This window comes from Zootermopsis nevadensis, unplaced genomic scaffold, assembly GCF_977971745.1.
Source record: "Zootermopsis nevadensis isolate Lab colony 2312 unplaced genomic scaffold, Znev_1.0 Znev_ptg000023l, whole genome shotgun sequence".
NCBI classification, from domain to species: domain Eukaryota; kingdom Metazoa; phylum Arthropoda; class Insecta; order Blattodea; family Termopsidae; genus Zootermopsis; species Zootermopsis nevadensis.
Window position 1 is genome coordinate 6,619,048 of NW_028259155.1, and position 16,320 is coordinate 6,635,367.

Genomic DNA, 16,320 nt, shown 5'->3' on the forward strand with positions numbered 1-16,320 from the left:
CTTTCGGAGCGACTGAAGTTGATGAAAGACTCCCGGGTTACAAGCCGTGTCAGGTGACTGAATGGTGAATAAACCATGTCTTCTGCCAATGTTTCAAAAACAATCTCTGCTCTCATCCTCAGGGCTGCTTGTTAAACAAAGTATCAGACTGGTTACCAAGCAGCCCTGAGAATGAGAGCAGAGATTGTTCTTGAAACATTGGTAGAACACATGGTTTATTCACTGTTCAGCCACCTGACACGGCTTGTAACCCGGGAGTCTTTCATCAATATTGAATTTGTTTTAAATTTTGCTAGCCTAGAATGAATACGTTTATGAATGACAACTGCAGTATTCACACACATGATGCCATTCTATTTAGGAAACATTGTTAAAATTATACAGTGAGTTTATTGACGTATCAAAGTGCAACTGGCTCCTAGAAGGATCTGCATGACTCACCACCAAGTGCTAACAGAACTAAAGTTATTCACCTAACAGTGCAGCTGTATCTATTAAATACTGGTTACTTTTGTGTGGATATGGGTCAGTATACTGTTGAGCAGTATATATTTCTACATGAATCATGTGTAAAATGTGGTTCCAGTAGAAAGTGTTGGAGAAAATTTTGCTGTAAATTTTCCAGGATTACAATTCTAAACACAACAGGCATCCTTGAACTTGTTAATAAAGTCATGTCTACTGTGTTGCTTCTCTACAAGAAACCTGTTAAGAAAAACTGTTAGCTTACTGGAGGGAAGAAACCAGACAAAGTACATGTTAGGTTAGAATATATACCACAGAAATTATTGGGATGTCTTGAACAAGGTACCAGTATCTAGAAATTTTTAAGAGCCAGAGCAACAGAGCAATGAATTTTTAACCTTTTTAAATGGTGTAGGAACATTATTTTTAACAGATATTATAAATATGTTAGCTGATTTTATTGTTTTTATTTAGCGATACTTGACTTGTACTGGTAAAATTTTGTAGCACTTAGTGGCGAGTTATGCTGTTCCTGCCAGGAGCTCGAAAGTTACAGTTGCATTTACATTTTTCGGCGAACTCATTGTACAATAAAAATAATAATATATTTTCAACTTTGTGCAATTCACAGTTAATATTTCTTATGTAGTTTTATCTGAAATCTTGTAAAAGAGAAAAACAATTTTAAAATATAGAAACTGTTTCAGAATACGTGCAGTATACACAAGGTGAACTGATAAAGTGAACAAGTATTACATTCTTAAGATCACCACAAGCATATTTTCAGCATAGAAGTTGGGGTAACATGTGATGATGATGTGAGAAAATTAAAGAAAATAGGTAAATTTTTAATACAAGTGCCAACCACTTAACTGTGACATTCAGTAATTCAGATGTGATTATTTTCCTGCAGACACTTAGAACTTTCAGAACCATCTTGATATTTATTAATTAAATAAGGACTCTAAAAGGAAGAAGGGAGAGATGTGTTATTTACATAGTGACTGTATGGTTTATATCTGTAAATTTATCACAGGTTGGGACAATTGCTGGAAACCTCTCTATTAAGCATGAACATCCAGAATTCCCATCTGATTTGTTTCTGATTTTAGTAACAGTTGGGGCCACCTTAACTATCGGTGAGTTACTTCATATCACTTTATCCTGTGTATTGTCAATTAAATTAATGAACTCCATCAGAGGAGACGTGACTATTTTGTCAGTTGCATTATTTTGACTGTTTTTCTAGTTTAAATATTAATTAAGTTCCCCCAGTTCCTTGGCTTATCCCAAATGGAAATAAACTTCAAAGACCACAAAATAATAGATATTGTTTTATCTAATAATTTACCTGCAATAAATATCTTTGCCGAGAACCAGTTTCCATTTTATATTTTCAGAAAATAAATATGTAACACATTTATTAATAGCATACATATGCAGTAGATCTGTGTCCGGTTTGTTGGCTAATATGTATCGTTATTCATTTGGGTTGTTTGTTTAGTTCACAATGCTGGACATGTCTCCATGAAATTTGTCTATTAAACAATATTGGCGGAAGAAAGAAGAACTGGTAGTTAAGGTTGCTTTTTAATTTTGTCACACAGAAGGAACTATTACTAATTTTTTAGACTGTAGTTGTAGTAATAATGGCAGTAGCAGTGGTGGTGGTGGTGCGAGTATTAGGAGGAGGAGTGGAAGTGTTATGAGAAGTAGTAGAAATAGGAAGAGAATTTGCAGAATTGTTTTTTGGAGTAGGAGGAAAAGTTTCAATATTTTTTAATGTGGCACTACAAGAAAAACCTCGTTACTCAGATCGCTGTTACGTATACACTAGATCAGGGGTTCTCACCCTTTTTCGCTGGCTTACCACTAATTCTAATTTAACACATTAAATGTACCACTAATCAAATGCGTTCGGGGAAAACTTATTTATGTTAACATTATCTTTTGATTTTCTTACTTGCATACCACTCAAAATTGACTCACGTACCACCAGTGTTACCTGTACCATGGGTTGAGAAACGCTGTGTAGTATACTCAACATTGTTTCTGTTTTACTACTGTTCTGACCATCAAAATTACTACTGTAACTATAATAATAATGCAAACAGAAAAACGTCTTGTGCACCTGGTGAAATTAACATGCCTGGTGGCTGGGAGGGAGAATGTGATTGGATTTGCAAATGCCAATCTTACCGTACTGAAATTACTTATGTCGTAACATCCGTAGTAATACTTGTTACTTCCATGCTTGAATGTAGTGATGTGATTATCAAGAACTTGACAGTTGCAGAAAAAATCTGTGTAACAGTAGTAATGTGTCTTGATTCCTTTTTATGGTACCTTCACAATTACTGCAGTTTCTCCTTGTGTTGTTGCTCATACTAGAAGTAATACTGATTATGTTATGACTATAATTATACTTAACGTGGAAGAGGTTTTTTAAGTGATGTAATTAAAACACCAACGGTGGTCTAGCGGTTAGAACGCTGGCCTTGTAATCCTGGGGTCTCGGGTTCGATTCCCGGCAGTGCCCGAATTTATAACTTGTGTTGGGCAAGGCCGTGGTCTAGGCAACACGGAGTTTTCCTCCGTGGCATCCCAACAATTACTCCATTCACACACAGAAGAAGGCAATGGCAAACCACTTCTGGATCATGTGCCAAGAACGTATATGAAAAGGTCCCAGTCCGAGAAAAGGATGGAAGGATCCTGTTCATATGGACCTGTCGTCAGACAGAACACTAAATAATAATAATAATACTTACATAATATGCTAAAGATTAAAAATATAATAGCCACTAAACTGGACATCTTTATGCTGTTAATGTATGTGAAGAACATTCATGATGCTGTTACATTTATGCAAGTGTTTATTTACAAGTCCTGAAGTTTTATGAAATAGTTTTATTGTTTTAGGTGGAGATTTCCTTTAGTATTTTAGTTGTGTTATCTTATTGAACAGGGCACTACTTCATCAGTGGTCGCCATGTTTTTAAATTACAGTTTCCTAGTTTTAGGTCTAACTGAGTTTTATAATTTGACAAGTGTTTAAACTCTTCCACTGAGTAATTAATTATACAGTGTTATCATTAGTAATGAAATAAATTATTTACTAAGTAATTTATTAAAACACTTTCTTAATGGCGCAACCTTGTCACTAATGTAATTTACTACTACGATTACCAAGACAATGACCTAAGAGTCTCTTGTTCTATACTCTTTTGAATATTTTGCTGAAAACAGTTGTCTGTTAATACTTGATAATTTTATATCATTTACAGCTTCGAAAGGATTTCTATACAGGAATGTGAGTATGATTGATTACCTGGACATGGACATGAAGCACAAAGTGATCAAAAGTATTACTTTGCCCCAGATTGATGACACTTACAGTCTGAAGACCTATAAGGTATGTTGAACTGCATACTAGAATGTCAGATTGAGAAACAAAATACGTAGAAGTTCATTGTTATGACTGTTCATTAAGATGTCCACCTGAAAGCAACAAAGTAGCCTGTGCGTGTGAATGTGTTGTTAGTTAGTCAGTGTTTTCAGTGATAACACATTCTTTGTAGCTTTCTGAATTAGTGTAATGGATATTGTGAAAATTGAACACTGATTTATGATTAATTTGTTCATGAAAGGAGCCAAAATATAAAAGAAATTAGTGATTATATGTCCTCTCCTAATAAAACTCTTTATTCCAAATTAGATGGAAGTCAGTCATAAAAATGTCTTATCATATGCCTAAATACAGATATAATACATTGCTATTGCACTCTTTGTAACAGTTATTAATGTGTGCTCCACAGTATGTCTTGCTGCTTGCAAATTCTCATAGTCTACTCTCTTCTGCATGGCGGAATCAATTGCCCAGAGCAACCAAAATTTTTGATCAGCTATCTGTTCTCAAACTTTCTTTATACTCTGACTTTGTTTGGCATATAAGCCAGACATTCCTGAAGGTTCTAGTATTTGCTAAGTAATTTAATATTTGATAGGGGAGACCAGATAGCTATGCCAATGGACAAGCCCTATTTTGGGTTTCATTTAAACTCTCTGTATTTCTCAAGGTTTGAAAAGGTATTTATAAATTCATTCTTCATATTGGTAGAGACTATTTAAGTTGAAGAATGAAAAAGGTGGAACACAAAAATTTTAAACATACATTTTTGTTATAGTTCCAAATGTTACACATTCTTTAAATGTGCACAAGTTAAAGTTTTTATTCTATGCATTGTTAGTTAATGAGTTCTAAGGTTTCCATATTGTTAACTGTAGATTATGGGCTTCTGTATGCAGTTTTGAAGCAGAATGTTTTGGAGGAATGTATTACTACCACTTTAGGATAGAAGTCAGTTTGTAACCATTTACAGTACTAGATGGCATTACAACCACAGTGTACCAGGTCAAGTATTCTTTTGTCTTTAAGTCAGTGAGTCCATTGCTTGTACTGATGACATAGTTTTCACTTGCAGATTATGCCAAGGGCTCAAAATGCTCATGCGTATGTGAATGCAGGATTCCTATTCAAATTAAATAAAACTGCTAAAGGCAAAGTTCTGAAGAAACCAATAATAGTATATGGTGGAATAAACCCTTACTTTGTAAGTATCTTAAATTTGTTGCACAGATTGGTGAATTCAGGTATAAGAGCTAAGAAATAAATAAAACATCATGTATGATTTGAGGTTTTCACAGCGGTGAGTATGAAGATTTCTGTCTTCTGGGTTGTTGCACTGTGTAGTTTGGTAGATGTTTACCAACGTTTCAGGGGTCATACTGCCTCCGTCATCAGGGCCCTCATGACGGAGGCAGTATGACCTCTGAAACGTTGGTAAACATCTACCATACTACACAGTGCAACAACCCAGAAGACAGAAATCTTCAAATAAAACTTCATTCTAGAGTTGGTGTTTGAGGTTAGTGCATGAGAAATTAATCCACTGGAGCATGTTTCTAAATAACGTGACTTACCTTCAATTAAGGAACTGAGGACATGTTAAAAAATTTTGAAATCTGGTTAATCGCTGATGTAAAATATAAGCCAAAACATGGATTAATTTTATGAGTGAAATCTTTGTATTCATGCTATCTCTGTCATCATGAGAGGATTGCATGGCATTGACAGGATACAAACATTTTATTTTCAGGTGCATGCTGTAAATACTGAGAATTTCTTAGATGGTAAGAATCTTTTTGATTTTAAAACGTTGCAGACAGCAATGAAGATACTTGATGCAGAACTAAAACCAGACCAAGTGCTGCCTGATGCTTCCCCAACATTCAGGAGGAGACTAGCTTCTGCTCTGTTTTACAAGGTAGCGTAGGTGGTTATAGAGAAACAGTATTAATTCTTTGAGGTCAGTCTTTTTCACTGCTCCGCATCCTATTTTCACCTGTGGAACACCCTAATTTATCAAAGACACATGACAAGCACACAACAAAATTTCACCTCATAAAATGGTGTTATGTAAATTTTCTACATAGTTTATGGCTATGGAATGAATGAATGTCTTTAGAAGGTGAGTTAGGAACAGCCAGATTTTATAAGCTGTTATCAAAACAAGCAAAAGCTATAAAAAGGCAACTTATTTGTGAAATATATTTATGCTATGATATGTATGAAATGATTACTTCATTATTTATTGTGTTGTGTTACTAAAACCACAGTGTGCCAGAATACAGAGCTTTATTGGTTTATGATATGAATATTCATTATAAATTATTGGAAGGTAGCTTCTGGTTATAATTAGGGACATATGTAGTAATTGTAGTAACTGTTATGTCATCAGATCTCTGCCTTTGTTTTCATATATTTGAATAATTTTAAATTATCATAATTTCTTAAGATGTTTAATTACATATTTTTCAGACATATTGCACTTAAAAGCAAAATCATCCAGATGACAACCTCTAACTTTCTTATTAAAATTTACTACTTTCAGTTTATTTTAAGCCTTTCCCCACCTGGATTACCAGCACGCCTTTTAAGTGGAGGTCAAGATTTGGTACGACCTTTGTCTTCAGGGAAGCAGCAGTTTGACACTGATAAGACTGAATGGCCCCTAACTAAACCAGTTCCTAAATTGGAGGCCCTTGCTCAGTGTTCTGGTAAGAGAGATTATTATTCTAAGTGAAAAAAGAATTTTGTTTCTTCAAAATGTATAATGTCCATTTTGTTGTAGGAGAGGCACAGTATATAAATGATTTACCAGCATTGCCTAATGAGACCTTTGCTGCTTTTGTTCTCACAAGTGTGGGTCAAGGCTATATCTCTGACATTGATCCTTCACAAGCTCTGGTAAGCAAATATTATAGTAATTGGGCAATTTATGCACTGAATTTCAAATGATGATAAAGTTATGAAATAATACATTTTATACACTTCTCTTTGATATTTTATGCTAGATATGCTTGTATGTTAGTGATACATGATACATGGGTGTAAGTGCCTTGAGAGTTGTCGCTCGAAACAGTGTAGGAAGAAATATTCAGAAAATATTTATCAACAGCTAAACTGATAGTGATGAGGGATATGAGAATTGCAATACCCACCTTATCTCATTTGTACTTTCAACCAACTATTTAGTCAAGAAAATGTAGTCCTGGCATAAAGGCATGTCTGATGTTTGTACTTTGTATATTTCAGTCTGGCATCAGAATGAAATTTTGAACTTCATCTAACATTTCAGAAAATTATAAATCTTTTATTTTGTCATTACAGTCAAAAATATTAGACTGAAATAAAAGTGTTGAAACTAATATATAGGTGTGTGTATGATATTGTATGTTGAAGTGTATGGGCCTCAAACAATTAAAATGTGTAATGGTTAGAAATGTATAAAACTAAAGAATTGATTGTGACATTTGAGGTTCTCATAGCAGCAATTATGAAGCTGAGAGAGATCACTGTATATGACTAAAGTATGATGGTTTGCCTTTGCTCATGTATCAACTTTACACTGCCACAACTGTGATTGGTTTAGACAAACCTGGGGTTGGAAATAGTAAGGATTACTTGCCTGTAGTTATTCAAAGTAACTATACTCACTTATTAAAAGATGTTACCAATCATGTTGCCACCAGTCCTATTCAAATTTCCTAAGGCACCTTTGACAATGCATCAGTAGATTTATATTATATTTTACAATTTCAGAAAGTTCCTGGTGTCTTAAAGTTCTTGTGTGCTAAAGACATCCCAGGACTTAACAATTTTACGCCAGTGGATCTGCCTTCCTTTGAAGAATATGAAGAGGTAAAATATGAATATTATTTTGAAATTGTGTTATTTGCTGAATGAGATGTATTTAAGTAATAGTCAAGCAAGTAACAAGAATATATTGTCTTATATGAACAAATGCTCTGGCAGCAGGATTCAAAGGTTCAACACCACTAAAACTATGTATAATAATATTTTGGAAGTAGATGTGATGACTAGTTTATGATCTTTTAGTAACAAGTATTAATATTTCCAGAATTTATTATTTTCCTTAGTCCTCATTTTTTTTAAGTTTTTACAAGATACATTTTATAATTATTTGTTACCAGTAGTTTTAATAAGGCTTTGTTGTTGATTCTGTTTTAGTGTTATGTTTATACATTAATTTTTATGTATATTTACTTCTATGTCAACTTGTTTAATTAAATATGATGCATAGTTGAACTACTTTAATAGTTAACAAATCATAGCAAACATTTTGCAGCTGTCAGAATAACCATTAATGAATGTTTTCAGGTGTTCTGCAGTGGAGAAATAAAGTATGCAGGCCAACCACTGGGTTTGATAGTGGCTGAGACACAAGCATTGGCATTAGAGTCAGTCTCAAAAGTCAAAGTGGAATACAGTAATGTGGTACATCCACATCTGGAAATGAGAGATATAATTGCGTCAGGTGATAAGACCAGAATCAGGGTTGAAAAAGAACCAGATGCAGTAAAGAAAGATGGTAAATTTGTGAAAATTTAAAACAAAGTATTTTATTCCTCTTTCCCAGAAGATGGCTATCTTCTGGGGTAATTTTGCCATATATAAGGGCAATTTCCCTGATGGTGGAAGCAGAAATCATTTCTAAAATATCAGTAAACTTCTAGCAGTATACACGTCACAGCCTCTCAGAAGACAAACATCTTCATACTTCCCACCATGTGAACCTGAAATCTCCCTCTTCCTTGAATGTTGTATGAATAATTATCCCAGTCCAACAAATATTTCTTACTTAGAGTGAAATATAGTTTTAGATTAACGATTTTTATATGCCTGTTATTTAGACTTCACCTTACATCCAGACTGACCAAGAGAAATTAAATGAAAATTCTGAAGTTCTCTTTAGGTTTTTTCTGCACCACCTTTTACACATTAATATTTGGAACTTATGACTATCTGCACTAAATCCTGAAAACTAATATGTGATTGTGCTATAAGATGGTGAGGTTAGTGTATGAGTTCTGCCATCAGAAATTTGATTCTCATTTTGGTAGTAAAATATATGAGATGAGATGGAGGGACTGATTTCCATAGGACCATAGTTGAAATTGATACTGTTTACAGTTCCAGATCCAAATGAAGTTGCTCATGTGATTAAGGGAAGTTTTGATATTGGAACTCAATACCATTTCACAATGGAAACACAACAGTGTGTTTGTGTTCCCACAGAAGATGGAATGGATGTCTACCCATCTAGTCAGTGGATGGATCTCACACAAGTTGGCATAGCCAGAGCTCTATCTATACCTGAAAACAGGTATGTTTTGTGTAGTGGCAGTGAGTGTTACAAATTTTATGTTAAAATACTGCATTATACAAGATTAAACATTAACCAATAAGGAAATTTCCCAGATTTATTGAAGACATATTTATTTGTCTATAAATACACGTCCGTTTACTTTACTTATAACGGTAAGGACATTGCAGGAATCCATAACAAAAACAGTTATTCCAAATCACATGAAAGTAATGCCAATTATGAATTTATATTTATGTATTATACGCATAACAGAGCTCCTAATTATTTGACTCAGAAGTAAAGTAGTTTTTTGACTCTCGCTACCTAGATTAATAAGTGGGATACAACATTGACTTTGTGGCCCCTGTGATCACCCATTCTCACACCTGCCATCTTCTACTTATGGGGCCATCTGAAGGGCATAGTTTACTCAACAAGAGTCAACACATGAGGCAAACTTTGAAATTTAAATGGTTGCAGTAACAATATGTCACATGCCTGGAATTTTTTAGCTTTCTAGGAATTCTTGGCATCATATGGATGAATTAACAGATTAAAACTATTGGAGAACATTTTTAGCAACTTTGTAAATATCTTCAAAAATTAAGATACTAATGTGATGATATAAAATTAGCATATGAACTTAAAACGCATAATCACTTCTCTTATTTGATTTCCTAATGTTTCCCATTCTCACCAACAGTTTCACTTAGACGGTGTGTTTATAGGAACTTTGTAGCTTGATTTTATGTGTAGAGCATCCTTATATTATATATTAAATTAAGAATCACTCTGTGTATGGAGAAAGGAAATCCAGCACGCAAGTTATGCTCGTATTGTGATGTGTTTTCTTCAGCATTTGTACATTTTTAAGCATATAGATTAAAGATTATGACAGTATATCTGATGATTTCCTGGATTTTATGACTGTCTAGCAAATAAATGTTTATTGTACACGTCACAGGTTTTCTTCAGAACTTTTAACTCTATCATTGTTATGAATTAAATTGCGCTGGTGCACATAAAAATGTGCACTATGATAAAGATGAAACTATTATATCAATAATTATTATTGATGTAATTATTAGTTTTGTTTGATTCTGCAGCTCAAAAAGAAAAATAAATAAATAAAAATATTTAAATGTATATTTTAAACACTTGCAGTCACATTAAATTATATTTATATGTGCATAAAATGATAGGATTATTGGATGATACATGACTGATGTTTACCACTTATTGGCAGTGAAAGAGTTAATTAAATTGGTTCTGTGTGTTCAGTTGCACACAGAAATACAAATTTCTTCCCACTGCTTGTCAACATTTTATACGCTACTGCTTCTGTGTTTTTGATTTCTGCAATGCATAAAGTGTAGCTTCTCATCTATTTCAGTATTAATGTCAAAGTGAGAAGAATAGGTGGAGGATATGGATCAAAGATTTCACGTAATTCAATAGTTTCTGTTGCATGTGCTCTTGCTGCCCAAGTTCTTAACAGACCAGTGCGGCTCATTATGAGCTTAGAATCTAACATGGAAGCTTTAGGGAAGCGGTGTGACATAGCCGTCAACTATGAGGTAAATATTTGGTTTATTTAAGGGTGATATGTTTGACAAATTAGTTTTTACTATACTTTAGCATATATAAATCAATGCAAAGCAGTTTGTTGTATGCAGAGATATATTTTATAGCAAAATCCAGTTCTCATTATTCTTTAAACACTTGTAAGATTTACAATCGTAGATTACTTAACTTTATGTTTCACACATCATCATTTATACCCATAGTATTGGTGAATGTATTTGAATTTAAGAGGTTAGCAAAATTACATAATATGGAACTTCTTCCCTTAGATTCTTCTCCTATTATTGTTAGGCTTATTAAATTAGTGTTGATAGACTGAACATTTCTCAACATAGAAACAATGCAGGTGGAAAATGAAATTTTGAAATGGTAACATTTTATAAAATGGCCGTTGAAAAAATTATAGTCTATTCAAGACAGGGTTCAATGCCAGGATTCGTTTGTAAGTGGTGTTGGATCCTGGGATTGTAATAATGGATGGCTGGTTGGTTGATCAATCATAGATCAATTGATTAGCTAACTGCTTAACTGTAACAGAGCCTGAATTATTTTTCTGGAAATATGAAGTACTGCCTTTTCTGAGTGAGAGTAATGAGTTGGCTACACCCGAATAATTTAAAGAGATGTATGGAATTTTCTCTGAATTTATCCGGGAACCCAGCCACTAACACATTCAAAGTGGGGCCAGCAAGCAACAATAAAAGGAATGATCAACAACAGTTGGTAAAACTTCACATAAGTGAATGCTCTATACGCTCCTTCAGTTTGGCCCTAAACTTTTGATTCACCCTATATGTACGTTTATAACTGTTGCAGGTTGGAACAGACAATAGTGGAAAGGTGCAGTATTTGAAAGCAGACTTTTATGAAAATGCGGGATCATCATGGAATGAGATAATGGTCCCTGATTCTGTTTCTTTCATGACAAGTTGTTATGACAGCAGCGCATGGAAAGTAAGAGGCCTAGGTGTTCGGTCTGACATTCCATCAACCACATGGTGCAGAGGACCAGGTACAATGTTTAAACCATGTAGCTGCAGTGATATGCGAGTAATTTGTGATAAAGATGTCTGAAATATTTAGAAGAGGGATTCTTTGGAAGGTTGTTTAGTCGATGGAATTCTGAACTCTATCTCAATAAAGAACTGTAGGTATATTTGAAAATCCAGTCCAAATTAATTTAATTTTACATTAGTTTTAAATGTGGATAAAGAACAGACACATAAATAGTAATGGTGTTCCATGAGAACTGTAACTATGTTCGTAATACAGAAGCTCTTAGGTGCACTAAGCAAGGAAAATAAATCCATATCTACACTATTACATGCACCATGTTATTATCCCAATTCTGTTTGAAAGAATATCAATAGAAATTAGCAGCACAGAATATTATTCATTGTCAAGACTTTTTCCATTGTCTGTTCTTTAAAACCACGATGTTTCGGAGGCTGGTTCTGTCTCCTTCTTCAGGTGAGGGGTACCTACTCTATCTAAGGGACCCAACAGAGTAGGTACCTCTCACCTGAAGACGGAGACAGAACCAGCCTCCGAAATGTCATGGTTTTAAAGAAAAGACGATGGAAAAAGTCCTGACAATGAATAATTTTAAGTGTAAACTACCGTCATCAAAACCCTTTAGAATTGAATAGCACAGAATATGTTTGCATATGATTCTGTTAGCTGACCAACTTCACTTTACGTAAATAAAACTATTTCTTATAAGAATAAATGCATATTCATTAAATTCAATCGAGTTTATTCCATTTTGGTTTAAACTTTACAGCAATAACTCCACAATTTTATTGTGGCTTATAAAATAGATGACAATGAACAAACAAAAGAAAGAAGTATCAAACTGAGTTTTTATAAAGTACCAGTAGACAGTGAAGTGAACATAATCTGGTTTAAATGTAACTGGATTACATTAGAAAGAAAACAAAGTTTCTAACATATTTTTAATCAGTAAAATTTTTCCGCATGGAGCTGCAACTGTGATGATAAATTTTTCTTTGTGCAAAGCAAGTTGGAATTTATGGCAATTGTAATTAAACATCAAGTGATATTTTGGTGAAATGTAATGCCTTTTTAACAGTGTTGTTAACTAAAATACAAAGCTTTTTAGTATGGTACATATTCACATTGAAACTGTTACTGCTATTTAGCAGCTAGATTTTCCTTCTTTGTTAAGAAAACAGTTGCGTAAAACGTACAATTTAGAACTCTGAAATCAGTACAAAGTACTGATATGCATCTGGAAACAGTTTATATTTCTCTCAACTTTGATTTATGTGAGAAAGAAAGATTCCAATTACCCCCAAATTTGTTGGGTGTCAGAATTTTCCTTTTGATATCTATAATTACAGTTTAGTATGTATTTTAAAAAAAATATTAATTTGTGCCGACGACCTTAAACAAGGAAAGAAGATGACGTTCCAGGAATTAAAGCGAGAAGCCGAGAATAGGGACAACTGGAAAGCTCTTTTTGGGCAGAGCAATGGACCTGTCGTAAGACAGAACACTTAATAATAATAATTGTCAAATACAGCATGACACAATTCAGAGGAACAGTGGCACTTGTCACATCATATGTGAAGATGGTGTCTCTTCTGGTTTTGTGTCTCTGAAATGTAAGGAAACTTATGCCTGGCCACAAGGTGCAAAAATCAAGAAGACATTCATCTTCATACTTGCCACTGTGAGAACCTAAAATCTAATATCATATGTGGGTTGCATTCCAGCTACTCTAGGATGCTCTGTGGGAAACTTGGAGAAATGTATTCTGTTGTAGTCACTGACAGATGAAACAATTAATAACTTATTACAGGTTCTACTGAAGGAGTTGCAACTATTGAACACATTATGCAACACGTAGCTAAGGTTGTTAAGAAGGATCCACTACAAGTCAGACTTAATAATGTCAGCAGTGATGACACTGTCATACTACAGATGGTGAAAGATCTAAAAGTATCTGCAGACTATGATGCGAGGAAGGGAAGTGTTGACGAATTTAATAAGGCAAGTTGACTTCCCCCCCCCCCCCCCCCCCCACACACACACACAAGAACTATCTACCATAACAGCTACATTCCAAGTTTTTCCAGTTCATCATTCGTAATCAACAGTTAGTAATATACTTAGTTCATATGAAAACTTTTGGGTGAAGAGACTAACTAACTAACTAAATGGCTTACCGAAACCGAAGGTTCATCACCGAATTAACCAAAGCCCTGCACCAGATCCTGTCTTGGGCCAGACAAAATCCAGTCTCCTTCAACTCCTATCTCCCATAGATCCCGCCTGAGATTATCCTCCAGCGTCTAGGTCTCCCCAGCGGTCTCTTCCCCTCAGGCTTCCCGACCAATACCCGGTGCACACCTTTTGCCCCATCCATGCGTGCTACATGCCCTGCCCTTCTCATGAAGAGACAGAGGTTAAAAATAAAATACCTGAGTATTACTCTGGATAGTAGATAAAAGTGGGGCACACAGGAAAAGCAACTGACATTGTTGGGTAGGATGATATTGAATTATATTAATGCATGTTTAGTGAGAATGCCCAACAGAGTAATGAAATTGCAAGAACAAATTTTTGTATCAAGAATGATAAAGGCTGTGGAATTTTGGAAAGGGTTTTATAGATATGTAAAATATGAATATTCAGTTAGAAACTAGATCAATGTAGTTTGTAAGCGTACAGTCAGCAGTCTTCAAATACTGGTTTGTCCAGTGCAGATTTGATTATATGAATGAAGATATATGTAAACAATTGTTTGCCAAACATAAACATTTTGATTATACGTAGTCTGCATGCAGAAAATACCACTGTTCAAAAAGCTGAAGACAGTTTAGCTTTTGCAATTGTTGGAACACATTGTTACACAGTAATGAGATGTTATTGCTGGAACAAATTGCTGTGCAACAATATCTGATTATATTAGTGCAAAAATGACCAAGAAGCCATATAAGTGCATGAATGATCTAAGGTGCAGTGGTTGCCTCAGATAATATTGGTGCAAGAGTTACCTAAGGACTGTATCAGTGAAACAATGACTTGTGTCATGTACTGTGAAGAACACCTTTGGAATGTCAGTGTACTCCAAAGAGTACCCCTTCCAGTTGTGTTTATATTTTGTGTTGGTATAAAATTATTGTGTTTATTATGTGTTACTTGGCACATTAGAAGGGAAACCTGTTACAAAGAAAACTGACGCTTTTAGCAATAAAATAACAAAAAGGGAAATTTTCTGTTTGATTATAGATATCAAATTTTCATGCTTTACATAAGTTGAATTATGAGTTCAGTGGAAGAAAAACTGAAAAGCAAAGATCCTACATTTAATAATATATTTCATAAAAGTAATTGCAGTTCCTCACTCTCATTTATTAAATTTATCACATGATTGTAGGAAATTTAAAACCCCTAAACTGTGGGGCTGCTGGCTGCACTTTAACTCTGGGCTTAACAGCGATGCATACCCAGGCATGGCCAAATGCATTATGTGAATTTAACTGCTACATACTGGTATATTTCCTTCTTTGCTGGTAGCCCTAAAACATTTTCTTTTAAAACAGTATAAAATGTGGTTACAAAATTAAAGTAAGATTACATGGGTTATAATATTTTGTCAGAATGTTGTAATCATTATTTGCATGTTTTCCAGTCACAACAAAATAGATAAACTTTTTCTGGGCATCAAAGAGGTTAGAAAATTTGAGAAGTATTTATTATTTTTGTAACAGAATAACCGTTGGATGAAGAGAGGTATTGCTTTGGTGCCATTGAAATATGCACTAGCATATGCGGGAAATTTTTCTGCGCTTGTGTCCATTTATGCTGCTGATGGGACAGTAGCTGTAGCACATGGCGGAATTGAATGCGGACAAGGAATTAATACAAAGGTGAGTTCAACTGATGACTACTTTTGGAGCATATCAGAGGTGAATTTTAGTTCAGGTCTCTACAGTGCAATTTCTTTATAGTGTATCGTAGAAACCACTGGTATTTCTCATTCACTGGGAAAAGACATTTATTTAAATTAATATGTAATTACAAAACCACCAGTTTACCAGATCTGTCTACTCATCAGTACAAATTATTAGTCATTCTGGATAAAAACTGAACAAAATGTAATATTAAGTAATTTTGCATAAAATAGTATTTAATATTAAGGTTTTGTACAGACATTCTTTGCTAACATACAGCTAAAATGGAAAATGAAAATTGTTTGTTTGTTCAGATAAGGAAGGCATTGAAAAGCAAAATATGTTTTAGGTTACAATTGTTTATATAATTTGATGCTTTGAAACAATAAACATCAACCAATGAAGTAATGATTAAGGCAAATTAATATTATTAGAGTAAAAATGTTTCATGAAACTTGCTAGGCTTATTAATATGTGTTTGAAAGAAAGCTGTAGTAAAGTTCATGTAAGTAAACATTTGTCTGACATGTTTCCTATTCAAAATGGTCTAAAGCAAGGAGATGCTTTGTCACCATTGCTTTTCAACTTTGCTTTAGAATGTGCCATTAGGAAGGCCC

At 34.2% G+C, this 16,320-nt stretch overlaps 1 protein-coding gene across 7 annotated transcripts in view; it reads left to right on the top strand.

The window, feature by feature from the left end:
• Positions 1-16,320, top strand: part of LOC110834599 (uncharacterized) — a 56,296-nt gene that overhangs the window by 20,992 nt on the left and 18,984 nt on the right. For 6 of the 7 annotated variants that reach the window (XR_015536727.1, XR_015536729.1, XR_015536728.1 and 3 more), the window contains 13 exons: positions 1,502-1,604; positions 3,753-3,880; positions 4,950-5,078; positions 5,625-5,792; positions 6,420-6,585; positions 6,660-6,775; positions 7,631-7,729; positions 8,210-8,420; positions 9,023-9,215; positions 10,591-10,774; positions 11,598-11,793; positions 13,606-13,796; positions 15,521-15,679. Coding sequence is in view for 4 of the 7 variants with exons in the window: in XM_087354624.1 (XP_087210750.1) it covers positions 1,502-1,604; positions 3,753-3,880; positions 4,950-5,078; positions 5,625-5,792; positions 6,420-6,585; positions 6,660-6,775; positions 7,631-7,729; positions 8,210-8,420; positions 9,023-9,215; positions 10,591-10,774; positions 11,598-11,793; positions 13,606-13,796; positions 15,521-15,679 (2,043 nt within the window). In the remaining 3 variants the exon portion in view is untranslated. The remainder of the gene's footprint in view (positions 1-1,501; positions 1,605-3,752; positions 3,881-4,949; positions 5,079-5,624; positions 5,793-6,419; positions 6,586-6,659; positions 6,776-7,630; positions 7,730-8,209; positions 8,421-9,022; positions 9,216-10,590; positions 10,775-11,597; positions 11,794-13,605; positions 13,797-15,520; positions 15,680-16,320) is intronic. The other variant, XM_087354625.1, reaches the window with a different exon arrangement.